The sequence below is a fragment of the Heterodontus francisci genome, chromosome 1 (assembly GCF_036365525.1).
Source record: "Heterodontus francisci isolate sHetFra1 chromosome 1, sHetFra1.hap1, whole genome shotgun sequence".
Taxonomy (NCBI): Eukaryota; Metazoa; Chordata; class Chondrichthyes; order Heterodontiformes; family Heterodontidae; genus Heterodontus; species Heterodontus francisci.
This window is the reverse complement of record NC_090371.1, coordinates 267,421,244-267,447,536: the sequence shown is the minus strand read 5'-3', so window position 1 is coordinate 267,447,536 and position 26,293 is coordinate 267,421,244. Positions and strand designations below refer to the sequence as shown.

The following is a 26,293-nucleotide window of genomic DNA, read 5'->3' as shown; positions in this document are numbered from 1 at the left end:
AATTTAGATCAATCTGAGGCCCAGGAACAACTGATTACTAAAGTTCCTGCCTCCCTGATGGTGATGATATAGCAAGAGGTGAGTGCAGATTCTGCCCCTTAAAGTCATCCTAAAAGGTTCACTAGGCTTAGTTTCACCCTTTATAACTAAAGATATGGCAATACACTAAACTTGCTTTTCAGGGTCTCCACACTAAGGCAATAAGCATATCCTTCTCTAATGAAGAACTCATACAACCCACTTCTAAAACACATTTCCTTTTACAATGTGTAAGAACATATTGACCTAGAAATTCAATCGGCCACTGCATTTTAATGATGGAGCTTGAGGTGCTCCTGATATTGGGCCTCCAAGGATGCCTATCCTTTTCCTCCTACGTCAAAGCCTACACCTTCTCTTGAATTTACTTACAGCTAAAAGTGTAATAAACATTTATTTTCATACTTCCGTTATAGTCCTCAATACCCCCTTTGAGTAAGAAGAGGCCATATACATTTATTTAACCATAAATCTCCAATTTCTGTTTCAGTCACTCCAATTTTTCACTCGACTGCATTTATCCACTAACATTTTTCACATGTATTATAGTAAATTGATTTTGCAATGCTGACTTAACACAGGATGAATTTGCACAAGTATTAAATATTGAAAGCAATGCCCTTAAAGATTTGTAACCATGTTCTTTCCAAAACTGGAGTCATTATTGGAGGGGAACATCATAAGGGTTGGCCTAGGTCTGACAGAATTATCTTTGCCATGATTATCTAATAGCTACATTATCATTGTATCATATGGTAGAAGGATAGTAAAAGGTGAACTCAAAGGATCTTGGTCTATTTTCAGCTAGCAATTCCTATGTACTTCTAAATATCATGAGGCCACCCACTATGTACTTCATGGTTAATGCGGATTAGTATAAAGAAACCGTGAAGTAAAACTGTCACCTCACATTTGAAAAAAAATCAAGATAGAAAGATGAAGGTGAACAGATCAAAGGGCTCACTGCTTGGAGAAGCAAATTAAACTGCTCACCCAAACATAAAATTATAACACTTCGGCATCATGAAAGTGAGTGGAGCCAATGTGAACGCTTTAACACCTAACATTGGAACCTGTAAAAGTGATCTGTATATACTTAGTCCTGGATCATTATTGATTAGAAAAGGATTTCTGCTCATTAGTGTTTCCACACAAAACCACACAAGCACAGAAGTGTTTCAATTCAGGGAGCTTCAATGCTACACATGTTGTGTTTTGCTGTTTTACAAATAACTTGGGCTGAAGTTGTGTCTTTCCTTATGGAAATTAAAACACTGCAAAAAGTTAAAGCCTGCCTGAACCAGGATTTCTAGCCAGCATCAGGAATGGTATTGATTGCTTCAGTTACAGACATCTTGTTCATAGTATCCACCGATACCACTGTAGCCAGGCCATTCATCGAATGTTACAATGATAGATTGCAGTAAGCTGTTCATGACTGCCACTGTTTTAAAATGGAGACGCAATGTAATTCTCACAAAGATTATGCTTCTGCGCAAAGTGGAGGGTTTCATTTTTCTGATCCATCCTAATAAGTAAATGTAATTAAAAATATAGCTGACTCTGATTGAGAGTTATAGGTTTCATAAATACCTAATAATCACTTTGTTCATTTTGTGATGAAAGGATATAAAAACAAGCTCACTAAGCTGCACAGAAAAGGGTACATTTCTTCAACTGCTGCATTATATAATCAGAAAGGGACATCTTTAGTTTTCAGGAATGAGAATGTATAGAGCTGATTTTAACTCCCCTTGTCAGGCAGAATCTGGGCGAGGGGAGGAGGGACAGTTAAAACCAAGCAGAGGATTTACCCACTCCTTTTTTTTTTGCCTTGAACTGGAAATATGCAGATGGCGTCAAGCCCCACAAGGAAACCTCGGCCTCCTTGCTCTGCATCTCACTACCCCTGCCCCTTCCTCAACGTGATTCCTGTTCCAGAACTCTCTGATGGACTTAACTTGTGCTGGGGACCATTTCCCCATGTTCTCGGTGGCAGCCTCTGAGCCACCCGATTTCAATTGGCAGGCAATGGCTTCTTGCTGCCATCCTGGCCCTCTTAGTCGGAAAGTTGGCAACGAAAATTCCCAACAATGGGAATTCCCAACCATGCTTAAATCACATTTTTGAAAAAAAACCCTCATCATTCCGGATACTAAATTGAAGTCACAATATGTACACATCTAGATCATAATGGCTTTGTGCATTGTCCCTTCAAGAAGGAATAACGTTGGCTTGACTGTGGTTTCCTTTAGTTATATTGAACATACCTTCGTTTATCACAACCCTGAATTTTGAACTTCTTGAGAACTGTGGCATACATCAAATATAATGGTTTGTATGATATTCTATTTTATTATTAGAAGTATTAGTAAAAAGTTTAGACTATTAACTATAATTAGCCAAGGGGTGCAAACAAGCAGAGGAGCAACAGAGTTGCTGGAAATTGCCGAGGCTGAAATTGTGACAGATCGCAACCCTCCATAATATCTTTAAGTCAAAAATAAAAACAGAAAGTGCTGGAAATATTCAGCAGGTCTGGCAGCATCTGTGGAGAGAGCAGCGGAGTTAACGTTTCAGGTCTGTGATGTTAATTTTATTTCTCTCTCCACAGATGCTGCAAGACTTGATGAGTATTTCCAGCACTTTCTGTTTTTATTTCAGATTTCCAGCATCTGTAGTATTTTGCTTTTATTTATATGTTTAAGTCAATCTGTTTTGAAGCCCTACATTGTTGGTTGTGCTCTGCTGCCTTTCACTTTAGCCTGTAATGTTTAACAAAATTGACCAGATTATTACCCCAACCTCATCATTTAACAGAAACAGAAATTCTACAAGTGAATCCACAGAATGATAACGGTAGAAAGTTAATCTCTCCATGCTCACTCACCCGTTTCTTCCATTGCTGCTCAAGTTTTTCTATTTTTGCATTCCTCCAGTCAGTAAGACGGGCGTGGAGTCTGGACCTCTCACACAGTTTAGGAAGAGCTAAGCTATTATCCAATTGGCAGAAATTGTCAAGATAACTCAGCGTCATCTTTTGAACTTCCTCGTCAGATAGTACTAGTGGAGTTTTCATTAGGTTTCTTCAAAAAAAAAAAATTGAACAGAGTCACTACATTAATTTGTAGGATAAGCTAAGGACCAAGTCTAAGGGGATGGCTCATCTGTCACAAATAAGTGGGGACACATTACAGGACATTGCTGATTTCACAGATACCCATTGCAAACTTGACTTGCATTGGTGTTGTAAAAACATTTTTCTATTATTATTATAACAGGTAATATTTTAGCTATTTTAACATCCATGTACTTAAGTGAGGTGACTGTAGTCTCTTCAAAGGATTTTGTCTGCCATTTATTGCAAAATTCTCCAATTGGAATCTGGATAAAAGAACCCAATACTATTGCTGTTGGAAATTTGAGGTAATTATTAGTTACTCAGTCACAAATTATAAGAAGTTGTTATTCCAATTGTAATGAGTTCTTTTACGTTGTCTGATACAACATTAATGAGATGCATGGAGTCCAGCTGTTGAAGATCTCAAACAGGTTTATTACAGCTAAACTATATGTACAGTAGAGCTAACTATTTACAGAACCTTACTCTGGGTGATACAGTTAGAGTGACTCAGGCTTGCAGTCACATGACTGCATCCTGATACTTAGCTCATTAGCATACTAAGATCTTAAAGGGACATCACTCTTAAAGGCAAACATACAACATTCCCCTCCTTTCCAAAGGAAAGTCTCGTATGCTAAAAGTAAAAAAACTCATAACATTAGAGATCAAAATTATATACACGTGGATACAGATGGTGAAATTCACAAATATATAGAGGCTCAAAAGTCCATATATTGTCTCGGTGGTTTGACAACGCTTGCTTGCGGAGTTTGCGTCTCATCTGTGGCTGTTCTTGCCGAAGTTTCTCCTCTCTGCATTCAGCTTCTGTTGCTCTGCCTCAGCCTGCTAACATATTCTGTTGCTTTTCTTAAATGGCCATCTATGAGGCCTTGTTATTCTTGGAAAGTTTGGCACCTCATCTCGAACACCAATAGACAATGCTTCAACTCATTCCTCCTCTGCCTCTTCAGGACTTTGCTTGTCCTTCACCTCTCCTCATCCTCCGCATCTAAAGGCTTGGGGCTCAAGCTCGAGAACTTGTCGAGGGAAAAGAGTACTTGGTCTCATGGAGATACCTGTCCGTTCTGGCTCATTGTGGTGCTGGCGGTTCTTTAGCGAGTTGAAGTGAAGGCACAGCATAGTTGTGCTGTTGCTCGGTTTCCAGACTGCACCATTTGATGCTGGTCAGAGTCAGCGAGTTGGTTCCAGTTCTCAGAGATTTCCCCTTGGTAACGCTCTCATGGATAGTTATGATGTTGACGTCCTTACACGCCGGTAGTCCTGCCACTGTTGGTCCGCTCGTGTCTACTAGGTAGAATATTCGTGGGTTCCATGCCGACTTGCCATAGCTGCATTGTATTGTTAGTGTGCCACTGCAAGGAATGGGTGACCCGTTGCATGCAGATAATTTGGTAGTTTTTGTTTCTATCATTGATTTCCAATGACTCCGGTATACATCTTTGAGGATTTGGACTGGTAGGATATTTGCACTCGCTCTGATGTCAATCTTAACCCTGAGTCTATGTTTGCCAGCTTTCTTTGGGCACATCACTGTTAATGACGGCGAAAGCTTCCAGTTGCTTGACTTCAGCATCATGATGTGCTGAGTCAGGTTCACAATGTGAAATGCCCGTTCATCTTTTGAATCAGAATTGCATCTCTCCGAGTCTTGTCTCAGGTCTGTTTCACTATAGACTTCATGTATTGGCTTACGTTTACAGAGGTCCCTGGTGCTCTCCTAGCTGCTTGTTTGTGTCTGACTGCAGCTTCTGGCTGTGCCTTTGGAGCCACGAGCCTAGTGACCTTTTGCACTGCACACCTTGCATAGGTCACAAAATGCAGGACAACATTGCAGTGAGTGGGACCAACCACACTTACCACACAGCTTTCTTGCTCTTTCCGACCTGGATATCATGCTAATACTTGCAGATGCTGTTGTCCAGCTACAATGGACAACTAAACTACATGTACAGTACAGAGCTAACTATTCACGAACCAGGGTATTACAGTTGCAGAGTGACTCAGGCTTGTAGTCACATGACTGCGTCCTGCTACTTAGTTCATTAGCATACTAAGAACTTAAAGGGACATCACTATTTAAGGTAATAATACAACATAAATATTTAAAAATACTATTTAAAAATACATTATATACCTCAATGCTTTAAATATTAACCAGCATCATAGAGTCTATAGTTTCACTGACATTTTTTTATTCATTCAGGGGATGTGGGCCATCCCTGGCTATGCCAGCATTTATTGTCCATCCCGAATTGCCCTCGAGAAGGTGGTGGTGAGCTGCCTTCTTGAATCACTGCAGTTCTTGGAATGTAGGTACACGAACAGTGCTATTGGGAAGGGAGTTCCAGCATTTCGACCCAGCGACAGTGACGGAACGACTATATAGTTCTAACTCAGGATGGTATGTGGCTTGGAGGCAAACTTGCCAGTGGTGGTGCTCCCATGCATCTGCTGCCCTTGTCCTTCTAGATGGTAGAGGTCACGGGTCTGGAAGGTGCTGTCAAAGGAGCCTCGGTGAGTTGCTGCAGTGCATCTTGTAGATGGTACACAGCTGCTGCTGTGCGTCAGTGATGGAGGGAGTGAATATTGAAGGTGATGGATGGGGTGCCAATCAAGTGGGCTGCTTTGTCCTGGATGGTGTTGAGCTTCTTAAGTGTGGTTAGAGCTGTACTCATCCAGGCAAGTGGAGAGTATTCCATCACACTCCTGACTGTGCCTTGTAGATGGTGGACAGGCACTGGGGAGTCAGGAGGCAAGTTACTTGTTGCAGAATTTCTAGACTCTGATCTGCTCTTGTAACCACAGCATTTACTTGGCTGGCCCAGTTCAGTTTCTGGTCAATGGTGGCCCCCAGAATGTTGATCATGGGCGAATTCAGCAATAGTAATGCCATTGAACATCAAAAGGGAGATGGTAAAATACTCTTTTGTTTGAGATGATCATTACCTGGCACTTGTGTGGTGTGAATGTTACTTGCCACTTATCAGTCCAAGCCTGGATGCTGTCCAGTTCTTGCTGCATATGGACACAGGCTGCTTTAGTATCTGAGGAGTCACGAATGGTGCTGAACATTATGCAATCATCAGCGAATATCTCCACTTCTGACCTTATGATAGAAGGAAGGCCATTGATGAAGCAGCTGAAGATGGTTGGGCCTAGGACAGTACCCTGAGGAACTCCTGCAGTAATGTCCTGGGGCTGGGATGACTGACCTCCAACAACCACAACCATCTTCCTTTGTGCTAGGTATGATTCCGACCAGTGGAGAGTTTCCCCTCTGATTCCCACTGACTCCAGTTTTGCTCGGGCTCTTTGATGCCATACTCAGTCAAATGCTGCCTTGATGTCAAGCACAGTCACTCTCACCTCACCTCGAGTTCAGCTCTTCTCTCTATGTGTGGACCAAGGCTGTGATGAGGTCAGGAGCTGAGTGGCCCTGGCGGAACCCAAACTGAGCATCAGTGAGCAGGTTATTGCTTAGTAAGTACCGCTTGATAACACGGTCAACGACCCCTTCCATCACTTTGCTGATGATCGGGAGTAGACTGATAGGGCAGTAATTGGCCTGGTTGGATTTGTCCTGCTTTTTGTGCACAGGACATACCTGGGCAATTTTCCACATTGCCAGGTAGATGCCAATGTTATAGTTGTACTAGAACAGCTTGCCTAGGGGTGTGGCTAGTTCTGGAGTACAAGTCTTCAGTACTATTGCCGGAATGTTGTCAGCACCCATAGCCTTTGCAGTATCAAGTGCCTTCAGTCGTTTCTTGACATCACGTGGAGTGAATCGGATTGGCTGAAGACTGGCATCTGTGATGCTGGGGACCTCAGGAGGAGACAGAGATGGATCATCCACTCGGCACTTCTGACTGAAGATGCATGCAAATGCTTCAGCCTTGGTGTTCGCACTGATGTGCTGGGCTCCCCCATCATTGAGGATGGGGATATTTGTGGAGCTTACTCCTCCTGGAAGTTGTTTAATTTTCCACCATTCATGACTGGATGCGGCAGGACTGCAGAGCTTAGATCTGATCCATTGGTTGTAGGATTGCTTGGCCCTGTCTATTGCATGCTGCTTCCGTTGTTTGGCATGCAAGTAGTCCTGTGTCGTAGCTTCATCAGGCTGACACCTCATTTTTAGGTATGCCTGTGCTGCTCCTGGCATGCCCTCCTGCATTTTTCATTGAACCAGGGTTGGTCCCCCGGTTTGTTAAATCATTCAAAATGAAAAGATTTGGGGATGAAACAGCCTGCATCTTTCACCTATATCAATGCTTAAATGCTTTCCAAAATCTCATCACTGTGGCTTAAGCCAAGTTGGTGGGGAGAAGGCTGAAGGTCAATAGGGGATAAAAGGTGGATTTATCACAATACTATTCTGTGGTGTCCCCTAGAATACATTTTTTTTTAATTGAATAGTGTAAAACATTCTAGGCTAAAAGGCTTTACAAATTACAGTGTACTGGCACTCAAATCTACCCAGCCCCAACAAATGTACATTACAATATTTGCCGAGCTGATGCAGCAGATGGTAGTACAGCTGTCAGCTATTATCATAATTCACACAATTACTACTCCTGTATACCGTGAATTGTAAGCTGAATGAAGAGTAGATTGAGTGCTCTAGCCATGCAGCGATGCAATTTTAGTACCTAATTTTAATTTCAAGTACTCAGAATACATTAAATATCATTGCAAAATAACTTTATATTAAAACAGTAAGGCAGCCAATCAAAATGAGTTTTGACAGCAACATTCATGTTCAGTACTGGTTACTGTTTTTAACTAGGTTTTTTTTCAAAGCAACTCAAATGAAATCAGTTGAGATGGAGATAAAAACAAAAAAGAGCTGCATTTTTCTTTTCCCAGGATCAGGGCAGGAATTTTGTGACCACCCTAACCCCGGCCAGTTCTCTGGCTCAAAGCTACGATGTATACATGGCAAAGTCCTGCCGGAACCTTGCCAGTAAGCAGGAGCCCATCGATGATACTGAGGAAAATCCAGGTGGGCAGTAGGATTGTCATCGTAGTATTAGAATACAGAGGAGGCCACAAAGGGAAAGAAGACCCCCGAGGACTGCAGCGTATCTCCTACTAAAGGCCTCAGCTGAGCCTGAAAGCTTCAGCAGGAATTTCCCAGATTTTTCCCTCCAGATTGGCCTGGGTTTTTTCTAATTTTATTTGCCTCTTCCAGGAGATAACATTAATTTTGGGTGGGGTGAAACATATTTATTGGGATACACAAGGTTTCACACTTGTGTAGGACAGGCTGGATAGGTCTTTTCCTGTCCATCATAGTTCATATGTTCATTAGATATCAGGCAAAAATGGAGCAAGGTGAGGCCACTATTAGACCCTTTCCCTATATTTGTAGACTTCAGCTTATTCCTGCAGTGACCCAGGAGCAACTCCTAGCTTCAGCTGGCAAGAAAGAGTTTGAAATGGACTGGGAACCCAGGACCCACTGGTATTTACAGGCAGCAGGCGGGGAAGGGGTGGCTGTGCTGGAATGGAGTAGGAAATCACCGTGTGCCTCAATGCCCAATTTGCCTCACTGCGATTCTGCCTGCCTTGGGGCAGGTTAACAGAGCAAAATCCAGGCTATTGTCTCTTTTTTGCTCAATGTAAAGTGAAACTCTGATTGTAAATGTTGATGGAAGCAGTATGAAAATTTCCATTTGATTGTTGATAATCTTCAATTACACAAGAAACCTTGGAATTTGAAAAGGTCAATCACCCTGTTAAACATGTTCCATGCACAGTAACAACTTATTTATTCAGTTTCATGAGGGAAAGTTCTATAATAGTACTATCACCACATGAACTTTACTGGTTAAAGAAGGAGGCTCACCACCACCTTCTCAAGGGCAACTAGGGATGGGCAATAAACAATTGCCTTTCCAGCGACATCTATATCATAATACTGCGAAAATGAAAAAAAATCACTATGACCTCCTCCCACCCCTCAAAGGTAGTCCAGTGGAATTCCAGAAAAGGCAAACTAGACTTCTCCACATCAAAGTCTCATTATTACAAACTTGGATGGAAAATTATGGTTGGCCCTCATCAGTTGTTCATCTCATTGGTGTTTAAACTGTTTTATACATAGTAATAGTACTTCAGTGGGCAGTCAAGATCAAATTTGTTGGAACACAGCTCTTCTAATATTAGAGTTTTATATAACAAAGTGTGCCTGGGATTGTTTATTTTGTTTTAGGAGTGTAGTCTAAACAGAGTTGGGGAACTTCAACTACCTTTATGGCCAGCTCTGGTAAGGCTATTAAGGCAATGTGCTCATAATCGTTCACATTTTTATGCATTTATCCTATATACTGCCGTAGAGAAAAAAGTTATTCCTTGGCTGAAGAAATCCAGCTGAATAAGAATATAACCGACGTAATGTTATTACATTAAATATATACCTGGAAGTCCACTAAGCTTTTAAAATCAAAGGTATTAGCAACTGACAAAGTTGTTCATGAATTGCTATTTAATATGGTTTTACACCTCAAGACCAAACAAATTGAATTACTCCTTGATGTGACAATTCTAAACCACTGTATTTAACTTCTGATTGTGAGAGTACCTGCACCATATAAACAACATGCGGCTAAAGTTGAAGGCCCAACACAACATTCTGAAGAGCAACTTGGATAATAAAAACTGCCTTGCCAACAACATCCCAAGAATGAGTTTTAAAAATCTTAACACACTTACTGGAAAACCAATTGATTCCGATGCCGTAAGAAATTCTGTTCTTCAATTTCTGAATGTAGCTGCTTAGATAATTCTTCCCTAACTTTCTCCAGCGATTCATCAGCTTTATGTTTTTCATCTTCCTCTTGTTTTTTTTGTTTTTCATGCTGAATGTTTATTTCCTTCTCCTGATCCTCTGCCATTTGTCTTAAATAGTCCTTCGGGGCCCCAAGACTGACCAACTCCTGAACAAGTTCAGCATGGATTTTTTTAATTTTCAGTGAGGCATCTTTGGTCAGTTGTGTATTCAGGTTTTCGAGTTGGTCTACTGCATCTTCGTCCAATTTCCCCATCAATTCTCCAAGTTCTGCACTTTGATCGTTTAATAGGGTATGCCAGTCCATGAGGCATTTGTCAGGATCACATGGACTTTCTCTTGAGGAGTTGAGAAGAGATGCTATCTGCATTTGTTGGTGTTCTTGCTCACAAATCTAACAACACAAAGAATTATATTAACACAAAATACTCCTCCTTTGAGGCTATACTGTGCTAACTGGGCTCTCTCCAGCTCCAGCGGATAGAAAAACATAAAAAATGTATCCAATTACACACAAAAGACCTTTGTGCAAAGCCAGTCATCTTTATGGAAATGGCTGCAGGGGAAACGGGATATCTTGCTATCAGGTTTGTTACCATATCGTATGTGGTACCCATGATAGATCGAAGATATAGAACCGAGACAGGAGGAAAAATTTGTTTGTGCAGCATTGCTTCTAAGAGTACAAGGCAGACTTGTGTCAATTCCTGGGGGCAGGCAGTGCTACCTGTGCAGCCCCCATGGCATTCTTCAATGATATTAATGAAGAACACCACGCAGCCCCCCCGGAGTAATGGCCAGCAGTGCTGTCTGCCCCCAGGGAATCGATGTACGCCTACGTAGCCCTGCTAGAAGTGATGCTAAGCGAACATATTTCTCTCCTATGATACTAGTGACTCAATACATCTAAAAATGTGGAATATTCTACAAGTAACGGGCCAGCTTTCAATGAATTCTGGAAACAGCTACTGTTATTGCTAACTACAATGCTGCCACCAACTGGTTCTGGTTTACTTCATCTCATTTGTTGAATTTATTTCCATTATACTATGGAATAGTTCATGAGTTTCAAAAATTAGTCTACATTTTATTTTTTTCTCACCTATTTTCTCCCATCCTGACCACGTTGGCTATTTGCTATGTTATGGTGCCAATGATGTAAAATGCCCTCTAGTACCTCATCCTAGTTACTGCTATTCACTTGCACGCTGTGACAATATATGCTGGCTATTCCTCAACAGGTGTATCACATTGAGCCAAATCCCATCTTTACCCGACATGAAATCAACATACAACTTTTTTAAACCTACTTTTCTTTTCATACTGACTGATTTTCTAAAAGAAACAATTTAAAACGAAGCTCGAATTCTGTTCAGAAACAATGGGGGTAATTTTTAGCTCCAAAATGGGTGGGTTGGGATTGAATAAGATGCAAAAAGTTTAAAAATCCCAACCCCACTCCTACCCACCCAGAATAGGGCACGGACAACCAATCCGCTCCCAAGCGGCTGATTGGCCATTTAAATATTATAGTGAGGCTGGGAGTCTCACATTTAACATGTCCTGCAGGATTATCACTGGTCGGCTGAGTTTTCCAGGCCTCAGGAAATCCGTCAATTCAAAGGAGGTTAGGACAGCTTCAGGAAAAAGGCAAGTGACTTTACTGCTTGTGGGTCAGGAGAACCAGTCGTGCTTCTCCCTGGCCCCCAGGCTTACCTGCTTCTCTGCCATTGCAACCCCTCCCCCACCCACCACTAGTAGCCGCAGGCTTCCAACCTGCTTCTGTGGCCTCCTCCAGATCATTCCGTCTGACTGGGAGCCAACCTTCCCACTCAGGCTGACTTCCAAGCAGCATCCTGTGGAAAAACAGAAGTTTCAGGCTGTGTAGTCAATTCCATTGAAATTCACAGCATATGGGGCCCAACTGAAACTCCTCCCCGAGCCTCCCACTCGAAAAAACCCACCCCTGTCAATATCGGGGCCAATGAAACAAGTACAAACTGCAAGAATTTTCATCTTGCAATCAAAACTTCAGATTTCAGTTCTCCTTAGAACAGAAAAGGCTAAAATGAAATATGATAGTGGTGTTTAAAATCATGAAAGGTTTAAACACAGCAAATAAAGACAAACTGTTTCCAGTGGCTGAAGAGTCAATAACCAGAAGGCAAAGATTTAAGGTGATTGGCAAAAGAACTAGAGGTGACATTAGGAAGAACTTTTTTTTTTAAACACAATGAGTGGTTAGGATTTGGAATGCTCTTCCTGATGGGGTGCTGGATATAGATTCAATAGGAGCCTTCAAAAGGGAATCGGATAAATAGTTGAAGGAGCAAAAATGCAGGGATATGGGGGATAGAGTGGGGCAGTGGGACGAACTTGTTCTTCAAAAGAGCCAGCATAGACCTGATGGGCTGAATGACCTCCTTCTGCGCTATATTCTTGTGCTATGCCTTTAATGTAGTGGGTTCTTTCCCCAGTGGATAATGATCAGAATCAAGAATTCTACCAATTTTTTCCTGCTTAACCCAGTGGTTCGGAGGTCAATTCTAGTGCGTTTACCACTTCCTCAGTTAAGATCGCTAAGTGAGCACAGACCAGGAACTGAGTGTGACTTTTCCGATTGTTCAGCCAAATGTACATTTTGAAAAGAAAAAATAAACCAAACCAAGGAATTTTTAAAAAAACACTCAGATATTGTTAGATTCTATAGGAAGTTAATGACAAATGTACAGATTTAGTTCTGTTCTAAAAGTTCTATAAATGTTGACAATTATGTGCAGACAGCAAAGCTCTTATTGCTCCTTAGCCCATTTCTATCTGAATCCAGATAGGTATTTTTCAAGATGACTACTGAAGGGTCAGTTATCCTGTAGAATATTCCGTAACCAGAGAACAGTGCGGAGGGAGCAGTCTAACTTTTGTGCTCCCAGCACTGGACAGGTATGTAAACTATAATAATTTGTATTTATATAGTACCTTTAAAAATAATAAAATATCCCAAGATGCCTCACAGGAGAACTATAAAGCAACATCTGACACACAGCCACACAAAGCATTATTAGGGCAGATGGGCAAAAAGCTTGCTCAAAGATGAAAGTTTTAAAAGAGTAAGCGGTAGACAGGAGGAGAGTTTTAGGGAGAGAATTCCAAAGCTTAGGGCCCAGGCAGCTGAAGGCATGGCCACCAATAGTGGAACAACTAAAATTTGGGATGCTCAAGAGGCCAGAAGTAGATGAGCGCAGATATCTTGGAGGATTGTGGGGCTGGAAGAGATTAGAGGTAGGGAGAGGCATGGCCATGAGAGATTTGAAAACAGGGCTGAAAATTTTAAAATTGAGGCATTGTTTAACTGGGAGCCAATGTAGGTCAGCAAGTACAGGGATGATGGGTGAATGGGGACTTAGAGTCATAGTGTCATTTAGGGCAAAGAAAGAGGCCATTCAACTTATCGCGTCCATGCCAACTCTCTGCTGAGAAAACCAGTCAGTCCCACTCCCCTGCTCTATCCCCGTAGCCCTGCAAGTTTATTTCCTTCAAGTGTCCATCCAATTTTCTTTTGAAATCATTGATTGTCTCCACTTCCAGCCCCCTTGTGGGCAGTGAGTTCCAGGTCCTTACCACCTGCTGTGTAGAAGCATTCTTCCTCACATCCCCCTGCATCTCTTGCCCGAAACCTTAAATCTGTGCCCCCTAGACCTTGTACCATCAGTTAATGGGAACAGTTTTTCCTTGTCTAACTTATCTAAACCTGTTGTAATCTTGTACACTTCTATTAAATCTCCCCTCAATCTCCTTTGCTCCAAGGAGAATAACCCTAGCTTTTCCAACTTAACCTTGTAACTAAAATCACCAATCCCCAGAACCATTCTGGTAAATCTCCTCTGCACCCTCTCAAGGACCCTCACGTGCTTCCTAAAGTGTAGTGACTAGAATTGGACACAATACTCTAGTAGGGGCCTGACCAGAGCTTTATAATGGTTCATCATAACATAGCTTTTGTACTATATGCCTCTACTTATGAAGCCCAAGATCCCATTTGTTTTTTAACCACTCTCTCAATATGTTCTGCCATCTTCAAAGATCAATGCACATGCACCCCCAGGTCCATCTGTTCCTGCACATTCTTTAGAAATGTGCAATTAAGTCTATTTTGCCTCACCCTATCCCTTCTGCCAAAATGCTTGTCTGTATTAAGTTCCATGTTCCACTTGTTTGCTCATTCTGTTAGCTTATCTATATCCTGTTGCAGGCAGTTCGTATCATCCTCACTGTTTGCCATTCCTCCAACTTTAGTACCATCAACAAATTTTGAAATTCTACTCTGTATTCCAAGATTCAAGTCATTTATAAAAAGCAGTGGTCCTAGTTGAAAAACAAACATTTACTACAGTTCACTGTTTTCTGTCCTAAGCCAATTTTTCATCCAACTGGACACGGACCCTCCTATTCCAATTTTGTTAACCAGCCTTTTATGTGGTACTTTATCAAACGCTTTCTTAAAATCCATATAGACAACATCCACTACGTTCCATTCATCAACCTTTTCTGTTACTTCATCAAAAGATTCAATTAGATTAGCCAAGAATGATCTGTCTTTTACAAATCCATGCTGGCTATCCTTAATTAACTGAAACCTCTCCAAATCCCTGTTGATTTTTTCCCTGATTATTGTTTCTTGGTGGGTGTAAGGACACAGGCAACAGAGTTTTGTCAGCCCTCAGGTTTATGGAGGGAAGAATGTTTGAGGTCAGCCAGTAGTAGAATAGAACATTAGAATAGTCAAGTCTAGAGGTAACAAAGCCATGGATTAGGGTTTCAGCAGCAGATGAGTTGAGGCAGGGCCAAAGTTGGGCAATGTTATGGAGGTGGAAATTGGTGGCCTTAGTGATGGCGTAGATATGTGGTCAGATACTAATCTGAGTCAAAAATGACACCAAGGTTACAAATTGTCTGGTTCAGCCTCAGACAGTTGCCAAGGAGAGGAATGGAGTCAGTAGCTATTGGAAGCATTGGACTGATCCTAGGCTAGATCCTATTTAAAATCAATCGGAATAAGGTAGGACACTTACCTTGGTGGCAAGTCAAGTCTTAAATTTTCTATAAATTCTTCATAGCCACACAACAACCTGCTTCTACCAGTTCACCTTTTTAATCTCCAACATTGTCAGATGGTCATTAGGAGGGGTGGTGGTTCTAATAGTAGCCGGGAGGGGAGCAGACAAATTGCAGAGTTGGTGAATTTGATTTTACTGGGTAGTTTGTTGGGCCTGGAGGAAATGCTCTTGGTCCTCCTCCTCCACAAGCAGTGCTGTAAAGGCACTTAACCCCATGGATTCAGACCCTTTTGCCTTCGCTAAGCTGCCAAGTTTCCCAAAGTCTCAGGAAACCAGACCACATGTGGTTATAAACAGAATGACTGTTAAAATGAAGGTAGGCAACCTCATTATAATATTTAAATGACTAACCCACTTCTTGTGAGCTGATTGGTCACATGGCCCTCAACCCGCCTGGGCAGATTCAGTTCCTGTTCCAGATTTTTATTGCATTTTAACCTCAGACATAACTGCAATCCACTTATTTTTGAAGTTAACATTCAGTCCATAATGCTTACAACACAGAAACAAGCCATTTGTCCCAACTGGTTCATGTGCAGCTGAAGGGCCAACATGAGCCTCCTTCCATCCTTCTTCACCTAACCCTCACTGACTTATATTGGCTGTCTTTGCAGCATCAGCTAAAATATTAGGGCGGCGCAGTGGTTAGCACCGCAGCCTCACAGTTCCAGAGACCCGGGTTCAATTCTGGGTACTGCCTGTGTGGAGTTTGCAAGTTCTCCCTGTGACCGTGTGGGTTTTCGCCAGGTGCTCCGGTTTCCTCCCACAGCCAAAGACTTGCAGGTGATAGGTAAATTGGCCATTGTAACTTGCCCCGAGTATAGGTAGATGGTAGGGAATATGGGATTACTGTAGGGTTAGTATAAATGGGTGGTTCTTGGTCAGCACGGACTCAGTGGGCCAAAGGGCCTGTTTCAGTGCTGTATCTCTAAATAAAAATAAAATAATAAAATATTCCTCCGAGGTGTTCCTGAGTACAGGAACAGATTGATTAGTGTAGCTTAATAAATTTAAATTGCTTTTTTTTTTAAAAAAAGTGAATGCAAAATTAAACACACAGTCAATTGATTTGTCAATGAGCTGAATCTAGTGCAGTGCCACATGCCCATCTGGTCTGGTCTTTCTTATCCTCTGAACACTCTTAACACTGTTATGACTGACATACTAAATAATCTGATATTCAGTTAAAGACTAAGTGATATGCATTGCATGGAAGATGTGATCATAATGAGCTTGTATTCCTTGAGATAGTAAGATTTGATTCTGTACAATTTTAACCAAGCTGTTCTGTTTGGAATTCTGCCCTCCCTTCCCCACCACTGATTTACTCACCACCCTCTCCTGATGCCAGTCCACATTGAGTAACATTGCAATGATGTCAAGTATTGATGTCCTACGTAAACATGCCTGGATAGCAAGTTTTATCGGGACCCACCACTTGCTTAATTTACAAAAATGTACTTTTCAGTAGGAATTACTGTAAAGTAACACAGGATATATGTTCAATAAATTGCCTGCAGGCTGCCTTCAAGATTCATTGGGGAAATGCCCTGTAAATTGCCTGAAATGTGGTTCATTTCAAATGGAATTTTAGTTTTTAAGTGTCCATACAATGAGTTAGTTATTGAATGCTGGCAAGTAAAACTAATCAAACCATAAAGCTTCAAACTGCCATAAGGTTCTCAGTTAATCAAGTCCTAAAATGTGCTCAGCTAAAAGCCATAAAGTCTTGTGTAGATGAATAAGACCGTCCTTTGAAAACCATTTATAAGGTTTCAGCCAGGGTGACATAAGCATGTCATGCCTATCGCATCCTGTTTCGGAACCTGTGTGAAAGTGAAGCACGGACCCACAAACGGCACTTTGTGAAGCATAAAGATGGTACATTTCCTCATAATTGTGGAGACAGCTTGATGAGTAGAAAATTGGTAGGTGAGGGATAGTTGTAAAACTGCGGCACAGAGGGGGAAAAGCTGCACGAGGCAATGTGCGATTAACCCGCATGCAACCCAATGCATGCAGCACACGAATACGAGCAGCCTGCTAATTTAAATGGCAGTGGAGTGCAGCCCAGTACTAAGCATGCTGCTGCGTAGCTGCACACCTCAGCAGGGGGCCCCAAGCTCATGCGAGATTAGCACCACTGAAAGAGAGCCTGCCCTACTCGAAAGCCAGCCCGCATCTCTTGAATTCTGGTTGGAGCAGGTTAAAGACGAGTATACGAACAGGAAGAACACTGAAAAATGGTGCAACGGGCCAGGGAGAGTGTCACAGGTTCACTAATGCAACACTGGAGGCCTTGGGGGAGGAGGTGGACAGGAGGACAGAGCTCCTCTTCCATCAGGAGGCCCTTCAGGCACACAATACAAAGGCAGTAGGAGCAGGTAGGGGTTGCAGTCATTGCCAACAGTTTCACTCCAAGGACCTGGATGCAGTGCTGTAAGAGGTTCAATGACTTCCCGAGTAGTCAAGGTCAGTGAATCCATCTTCACATGCATTTGCTTCCGATTGAACCAATAGCCACATACACTGCTTCATTCACTACATCCCCATTACTCAGCTACCAACAATCTCTAGCAAGCACGACTCATACCAAACATTCATAACTTCACCTCACCCTCACAGCTTGTACACACTGCTAACTATTCAACTGTGGCAGGCACAGCACCAAAACACGTTGCATTACATTCACTGACACGCTTCCCTCTCTCTTGCAGGATAAGGTGGCCCATAATTAGAGGCAGCAGCCCCTAACCAGCAGGGGAACAGGCACAGCTGCATGCCCTCACCTCAACTGAAAAGACAGTGCTGGCAATCATTGGTGCGGCCAGCATTGAGGCCGTGGCCAGTGGCGGGGCTGAAACCATTGAGGATGATGGGATGTTCCTACCTAATCTACCTTTTCACATCCTATTTCCACTCATCCCACAATCTCTTCTGATATACAAGCTGCAGGTGGTGTAAGCATGCAACTTTTGCTTCCCCAACTTCCTCACCCCAACCCTACCCTGCTGCCTTTATTCTATTAGAAAACCCAAGAACTGCTGCCCAGTCAGGCAGTGGTGTGGGTGGCTTACTTTCAAAAGAACATAAGAAATAGGAGGAGTAGACCATATGGTCCGCCCTGCCTGCTGCATCATTCAAAATGATCATGACTGATCTTCTGCCTCAACTCCACTTTCCTGCCCATTCCCCATATCCCTTGATTCCCTGAAAGACTAAATATCTGTCTATTTCAGCCTTAAATATATTCAATGATGGAGCATCTGGGGTAGAGAATTCCAAAGATGCACAACCCTCAAAGTGAAGAAATTTCTCTTCATCACAGCCCTAAATGAACGTCCCCTTATCCTGAGACTGTGCCCCATCTTTGGATTCCTGAGCCAGTGGAAACAACCTCACAGTGTCTACCCTGTCAAGCCCCTTCAGAGTCTTGTAAGTTTCAATGAGATCACCTTCCTTTCTTCTAAACTCCAGAGAATATAGGCCCAATTTACTCAGCCTCTCATCAAAGGACAACCCTTTCATCCCAGGGACCAACCTAGTGAACCTTCGCTGCACTGCCTCCAATGCAAGTATATCCTTCCTTAGATATGGAGACAAAAACTGCACACAGTATTCCAGATGTGGTCTCACCAAAGCCCTGTACAATCGTAGCAAGACTTCTTTATCCTTGTCCTCCAATCCTCTTGCAATAAAGGCTAACATGCCATTTGTCTTCCTAATTGCTTGCTCTACCTGCATACTAACTTTCTGTGTTCCTTGTACCAGTACACCCAAGTCTCTCTGATCAACATTTACAAGTTTCACGCCTTTTAAAAATATTCTGTTTTTCTATTTTTACGACCGAAGTGAATAACCTCACACTTCTCCGTATTATACTCAATCTGCCACCTTGTTGACCACTCACTTAACCTGTCTATATCTCTTTGCAGCCTCTTTGTGTCCTCCTCACAGCTTGCAATTCCACCTAACTTTGTATCATCAGCAAACTTAGATACATTACTCTCTATGTCTTCATCTGAGTCACTAATATAGATTGTAAATAGCTGAGGCCCCAGCACTGATCCTTGCGACACTCACTAGTCACACTCTGCAAACATGAAAATGCCCTGTTTATGCCTACTTTTTGCTTCATGTCCATTAACCAATCCTCTATCCATGCTAAGATATTACCCCCAACTCCATGAGCCCTTATCTTGACTATTAATCTTTTGTGTGGCACTTTATAAAATACCTTTTGGAAATCCAGGTATACAACATCTACAGGAACTCCTTTATCTACCCTGCTAGTTAAATGCTCAAAAAACTCTAATAAATTTGTCAAACACGATTTTGCTTTTGTAAAACCATGGTGACTTTGCCTGATCATACCATGATTTTCTAAGTGTATTGTTAAGACTTCCTTCATAATAGGTTCCAGCACTTTCCCAACAACTGACGTCAGGCTAAAAGGCCTGTAGTTCCCTGTTTTCTCTCTCCCTCCTTTCTTGAATAGCGGTGTCACATTTGCTAACTTCCAATATCTCTGCAGTTATCTCTTTTAGAACCCGAGGATGTAGTCCATCAGGTCCTTGAGATTTGTCAGATTTTAGTCCCTCAAGTTTCACCAGTACTTTTATATCCACTGATATTAATTACCTTAAATTTCTCACTCTTTTTAGCCCTGAGGTTACCCTCTATATTTGATATGCAACTTGTGTCTTCTACTGTGAAGATAGGCACAAAATATTTGTTCAATGTCTCTGCCATTTCCTCCTTCCCCGTAATAATTTCTCCTGTCTCTGCTTCTATTTTAGATATTTGTAAAAGCTCTTATAATCGTAGCTGGTTTACTCTTGCATTCTATTTTTTTCCCTTTTTATCAACTTTTTGGTGGCCTTTTGCTGGTTTCTAAAACAATCCCAAACCTCAGACATGCTACTTGAAACAGAAACATAGAAAAATAGGAGTAGGCCATTCGGCCCTTCGAGCCTGCTCGATACAATCAATTAATATTAACTCATGTTATTCTCCTTCAGATTCTTTACACAGCAAATCTGAATTTAATGCCAGATACAATTCAATACAATCATGGCTGATCATCCAAACTCAGTACCCTGTTCCCGCTTTCTCCCTGGATCCCTTTAGCCCTGAGAACTATATCTAACTCTTTCTTGAATATATTTAATGATTTGGCTTCAACTGCTTTCTGTGGTAGAGAATTCCACAGGTTCACCACTCTCTGGGCAAAGAAGTCCCTCCTCATCTCAGTCCTAAACGGCTTACCCCTTATCCTTAAACTGTGACCCCTAGTCCTGGACTCCCCCGTCATCGGGAACATCCTTCCTGCATCTAGTCTGTCCAGTCCTGTTAGAATTTTGTAGGTCCCCTCTCATTCTTCTAAACTCTAGCGAATACAAGCCTAATCGACCCAATCTCTCTTCATACATCAGTCCTGCCATCCCAGAAATCAGTATGGTGAACCTTCGCTGTACTCCCTCCATAGCAAGAACATCTTTCCTCAGATAAGGAGACCAAAACTGCACACAGTACTCCGATGTGGTCTCACCAAGGCCTGGTATAATTGCAGCAAGACATCCTTCCTCCTGTACTCAAATCCTCTCGCTATGAAGGCCAACATACCATTTGCCTTCTTAACTGCCTGTTGCACCTGCATGCTTACTTTCAACAACTGGTGCACAAGGACACCCAGGTCTCGCTGCACCTCCCCCTTTCCCAATCTATCACCGTTCAGATAATAATCTGCTGTTCTGTTTTTGCCACCAAAGTGGATAACCTCACATTTATCGACATTATACTGCATCTGCCATGTATTTGCCCACTCACTCAACCTGTCCAAATCACACTGGAGCTTCTCTGCATCCTCCCACCCAGCTTTGTTGTGAATAGCTGGGGTCCTAGCACTGATCCCTGCACTACCCCACTAGTCACTGCCTGCCACTCGAAAAAAGACCCATTTATTCCTACTCTTTGTTTCCTGTTTGCCAACCAGTTCTCTATCCAGGTCAGTACCTTACCCCCAATTCCACTGCTTTAATTTTGCATGCTAATCGCTTATGTGGGACCTTATCAACTTCTGAAAATCCAAATAGACCACATCCACTGGTTCTCCCTTATCTATTCTACTAGTTACATCCTCAAAAAATTCCAGTAGATTTGTCAAGCATGATTTCACTTTCATAAATCCATGTTGACTTTGTCCGATCCTCTCATTGTTTTCCAAGTGCTCTATTACATCTTTTATAATGGAATCTAGCATTTTCCCCACTACTGATGTCAGGCTAACTGGTCTATAATTCCCTGTTTTCTCTCTACCTCTTTTTTTAAATAGTGGGGTTACATTAGCTACCTTCCAATCATTGGAACTCTTCCAGAGTCTATAGAATTTTGAAAAATGACCAGCAATGCATCTACTATTTCTAGGGCCACTTCCTTAAGTACTCTGGGATATATATTATCAGGCCCTGGGGATTTATCGGCCTTCAATCCCATCAATTTCCCCAACACCATTTTCCTACTAATACTGATTTCATACGGTCCTCCTTCTCACTAGATCCTATGTTCCCCAACATTTCTGTGAGGTAATTCGTGTCCTCCTTTGTGAAGACAGAACCAAAGTATGTATTTAATTGGTCTGCCACTTCTTTGTTCCCCATTATAAATTCCCCCGTTTCTGACTGTAAGGGACCCACATTTGTCTTCACTAATCTATAAAAGCTTTTACAGTCAGTTTTTATGTTCTCTGCAAGCTTACTCTCATACTCTATTTTCCCCTTCTTAATCAATCCCTTTGTCCTCCTTTGCTGAATTCTAAACTGTTCCCAATTCTCAAGTTTGCTGCTCGATCTGGCTATTTGGAATATTATAAGCCTCTAATCTATTATTATGCTTAACTTCCTGAGTAGGCCACAGATGGATCTTCCTTGCTCAGCTTTTATTTTTCGATGGAATGTATTTTTGTTAAACATTTTGAATTGTTTCTTTAAATGTTTCCCACTGTTTATTTACTGCCATACCTTTTAGACTACTTAGCCAATCAACCTCAGCCAGCTCTCTCCTCATACCTATGTAATTGGCTTTAAGATTCTTATTTGTGATTGGAATATGTCGCTTTCAAACTTACCATGGAATTCAATTGTATTATGATCACTATTTCCCAGCATATCTTTTACTATGAGATCACTAATTAACCCTGCCTCATTGCACAATATAGATCTAAAATAGCTTTATCCCTAGATGGTTCCACAATGTATTGCTCCAGGAAACGATCATAAAAATATTCCACAAACTCATCTTCTAGACCACCCTTTCCAATTTCATTGTCCCAGTCTATCTGAAGATTAAAGTCCCCCACAATTATTACGTTGCCTTTGTTACAATGGTTTAATGCTCTGTCCATCAGTATAACTACTGTCAGGGGGCTTATAAACTACTCCCTTCAGTGTTTTCTGACTTTTGCTATTCCTAATCTCCAGCCATACTGATTCTACTTCATAATCGTCCGAGCCAAGGTCCTTTCTCACAAAAAACAAGGAACAAAAGAGTGACGAAGATGAAACACTGTCACTCAATCTCACACTTGCAGCCAACAGCGCAGATGTCGGACTGCGTGAACATTAGAGGGTAGCATAGAGGCGAGATTTGCAAATGATGAGTCATCGGGCACAAGTGCGCTGCTGCCAGGGCAGCGGGAAAAGAGTGGGTGACAGCTCCCTGGCAAGTCAGGTTGCACACAAGTTCTGCTGCAGAAGACTCAGGAAACGACTCCAATGGGACAGCATACAGAAAAAAGCCAATAGATATGCACACGGAAATGCTTGACGCATTGACAGGTCTGCCAGAAAGTCTGCTGTCACTGCTGAGCAGCTTGGAGTAGTCCAGCTCCAATCTGGCACAGCTTGAAGCTCATCCTTTTCAGCATGGAAGTGATGGCCAACTCCACTAGATCTGACCATGATGCTGCGCCTGATGGCCGATTTCTCAGCTTCTACTGCAGCACAAGCAGAAGCCACCCAATGTCTGAGTGCTGCAGACCATGAAATCTCAACTTGTTGCCATGCAAGCCCAGCTTCATGCCATGCAGGGTCAGACTGCTGCCATCATGACTGCAGATAGCAGTGCTCAGAGGGGCTTTCACGGTTTCAGAGCAGTCCAACAATCTGTGCTCCAGCAGATTGCTAGGGTGGCTGAGGCTCTTCCTCGACAAGGTGTCAGTGGCTCCACGGAGCAAGAATCTACTATCCTGTCCGATGAAGACAGCATTCCTGCTCCCACCACTGCCACTCCTGTTGCCTGTCAGCCAGCCCAGATTGCTGCAGTCAATGCCCAGATGGTGCAATCGAAGCTGGGCTTCCTAAGCCCAGAGCTGCTTGAAGGCATCTTGCAAACCCAACTGCAGCCTCCCCCACTGAAAGTCAGTCGCCTTCCACCATCCATGCTGCAGCAACAGGGGTAGCTCTAGGCCAGGTAAATGCACCCGCAAGACAGGAACCAAGGGGCTGTGCAAGGGTGATTAGTTGGCTTTTGTAAGAAATATTGGATGTTTTGTTAGATAGGTTAGTTTGGAATGGTTGTTTTGTGGTGGCTTTTATTTCAGCAGTGCAGCCAAGAGGACACAGTGATGGTCTGCAACAGAGTGATGATTAGATGTGTGACTCTTGTTGAATGGGAAATTGGGGTTGTGTTCAGTGGAACTCTAGTCGAATGAGGCAATGAGAGAGAGCCTGGCCAAAATGTCAGTTGCCTCCTCCCTTCCTTCACCTCCTGAGCAACTTGCCATATCCCTAGTGACAAGGTCTGTGCCCTCATGATGGCAGAGATTACAGCAGACCATTAAAAATTGGGATACATACGAGCACAGGGGAACTCCTCCAGAGCAGCCCAATGTGCGGAACCATTGCTTCAGTACTCCAGTCATTTGCTTCATGATGTTTACATGGCACCATGGCTGTCACTGCATGCATGTTCGCCATGTGTGGTTGGGTTACGAAGCAGAATCACGAGCTAGGTGCAAAGCAGATAGCCTTCGTCACCCAGCAATCGCCCTCTGGTTTGATATGGTGACTGAAATATTGAAGTAACTGTGGAATGGTGCAGAATAAACTGTCAGAGAATGGTCTGGTCAGACAGAACACAATGAGCTCCCTCTCCTGGCACAAAGAGCATCAGTCAACATTCTGATGCAGCAGCGGATAACAAACTGGGAGATGTTACACATGTCGCCTGCTCCTGTCTTGGAGGATCCCAACGTGTAAAAATTCAGGCCCATGGTCACGTTCACAGCCACTGGCAGTGTCATGCTTGCCCTGCTCTGAGGATGCACATCTGGTTGCAGGTGCCAGAGTCTTGCAAGCACTTTCTTGGTAAAACATAGACAATACCTCCATCTAAACCAGGAGCAGCGTGTGTAAGAGAAATGCTCCTAGAAAACCCGAGGTGGATAAGGCATCCTAATAGCCCTTTTCCCCACTGTCTCATCTCTCTGTGAGCAGCATGTCCACTTCTTTGTTGCCTCTACTCCATCTCTCATGCTGCAGGAGGATTGCAACTACTGCACCCATGACTGAGAGAAAGTGCACTGACCAGAACCCTTACAGTCACAACCAAGGCCTTCTTCTACTCCTGGTCAACTGCACCAATTTTATCCAAATCTTCAAACCACCAAGCACTTCCACAAATTCAAACAGATCCAGTAGAGAATAATCAGCAACTAACCTGAGAGTGGTTGATGATCCCTTTAAATAGCATGGGGTGGGGTGGGGGTGAATCCTTGGTGCTTTTGAATGCCTGTTCAGCTGTGCACGTTTAACGGAGGGCGTTAGCTTGAGCAGCACGGTTGAAAATGGCATCAAATCAGTGTAACACATTGACTGATGTCATGATCTGTCTACTCTGCCACTTTCTCATAACACCCATGCTAATGTCCTCACCAAGATGGCGTCCAGCACTGACTGCACTGGAAGTGGGTACATGTGGTAAGGATGCCCTTTTGGTACCAAAATGGCACCTGTTGCACAAAAACCATGGGAGCGATGGAGCCTAATTTTGCAGCCACAGTGTCAAAAAACGTGCTCTTTTGAATGATGATTTTTTTAATCCACTGGCGGGAAACCTGAATATTAAACAGGAGGAGACAAACCACTCAAACCTTGAAAGCTTTGACTTCTGCCTTCTGACCGTGAGCATATTCCCTGTAGCAGATTGTAGTGTTCAGACTGTAGTTTAACTGATCTGTGTTTGATTGTGTTAGTCTGTTCACTGACCGATGCTCACTATGCTTAATGACTTAAGCCTCACAGGGGAGCTATTGAGAGTTGAGAACTTTCCAGAAAGAACAGAGACTCCCTTGAATATCAGCTGCATTGCTGCCTCCCAGAGAACCACCAAATCAGAGTCCACATCTTCAAACCGGAAGCCTCAGGACCACCAAAGGAAAGTCGCATGACCACCGAATTCAGCCGAGTTACCAATCTCCACAGACTGTATACGCCTTCTATTTCTCTAGACTCTAATTCGACCAATCTATCCTTCCCCACTCTGTAATCTAGTTGCGTGTGTGCGCGTGTATCTGCGTGTAAGTTGGAGCGTGTTTTATTATTTTTACTTAGATCGGCTTAAGTACAAAAAAGGTAATCTCTTTCTTTGTTAAACTCGAGAAAATGTGTCCTATCGGTTCTTTTTATGATTATTTGGTGTAAACAGTTAAAAACTCACTGAATTGGCTAGTATATGCACTTCAAAAAGAAATAAACCTGGTGTGGTCAAACAAGGAGAAGAAAAAGAGGGAAGCCCTTCGACCCCTCCTCACCTGATCGTAACAACAGTGTCAAGAAATCCATGCTTCGCTAATGAGAACTCTCAGAAAACCTGCTGCCTGTTAGAAATAATTGACAGCAAAAGGGGTGAAAAGTTCTAACATGTGTCACTTCGACTGGCCAATTGAATATAAGTAGTTGCTCTCTGAAAGTAAATTATAAAAACATGACATTTTTCAGCCCACTAGTCAGTAGGAGAGTAGCTTCTCTACCGTTCTTAGATTCTCTTTGCAAATAGAACAAGATTTCCATTATCATGACTTCTCTTCCATTATCATGTTCTGTAATTAACCATTAGCTGGCAGATACAGAAATGAAGAAAGTGTCTTCAGGACAGTGAGGCAAAATCCATACAAGTCAAATTGCACGACAATACCGACAGCAA

General features: G+C 42.6%; 1 protein-coding gene across 4 annotated transcripts in view; it reads right to left on the bottom strand.

Moving 5' to 3' along the window:
- Positions 1–26,293, bottom strand: part of LOC137376222 (limbin-like) — a 211,705-nt gene that overhangs the window by 84,831 nt on the left and 100,581 nt on the right. For all 4 annotated transcript variants that reach the window (XM_068044349.1, XM_068044367.1, XM_068044359.1 and 1 more), the window contains 2 exons: positions 9,902–10,371; positions 2,930–3,125 (listed from right to left, as the gene is read on the bottom strand). In XM_068044349.1, coding sequence (XP_067900450.1) covers positions 2,930–3,125; positions 9,902–10,371 — 666 coding nt within the window. The remainder of the gene's footprint in view (positions 1–2,929; positions 3,126–9,901; positions 10,372–26,293) is intronic.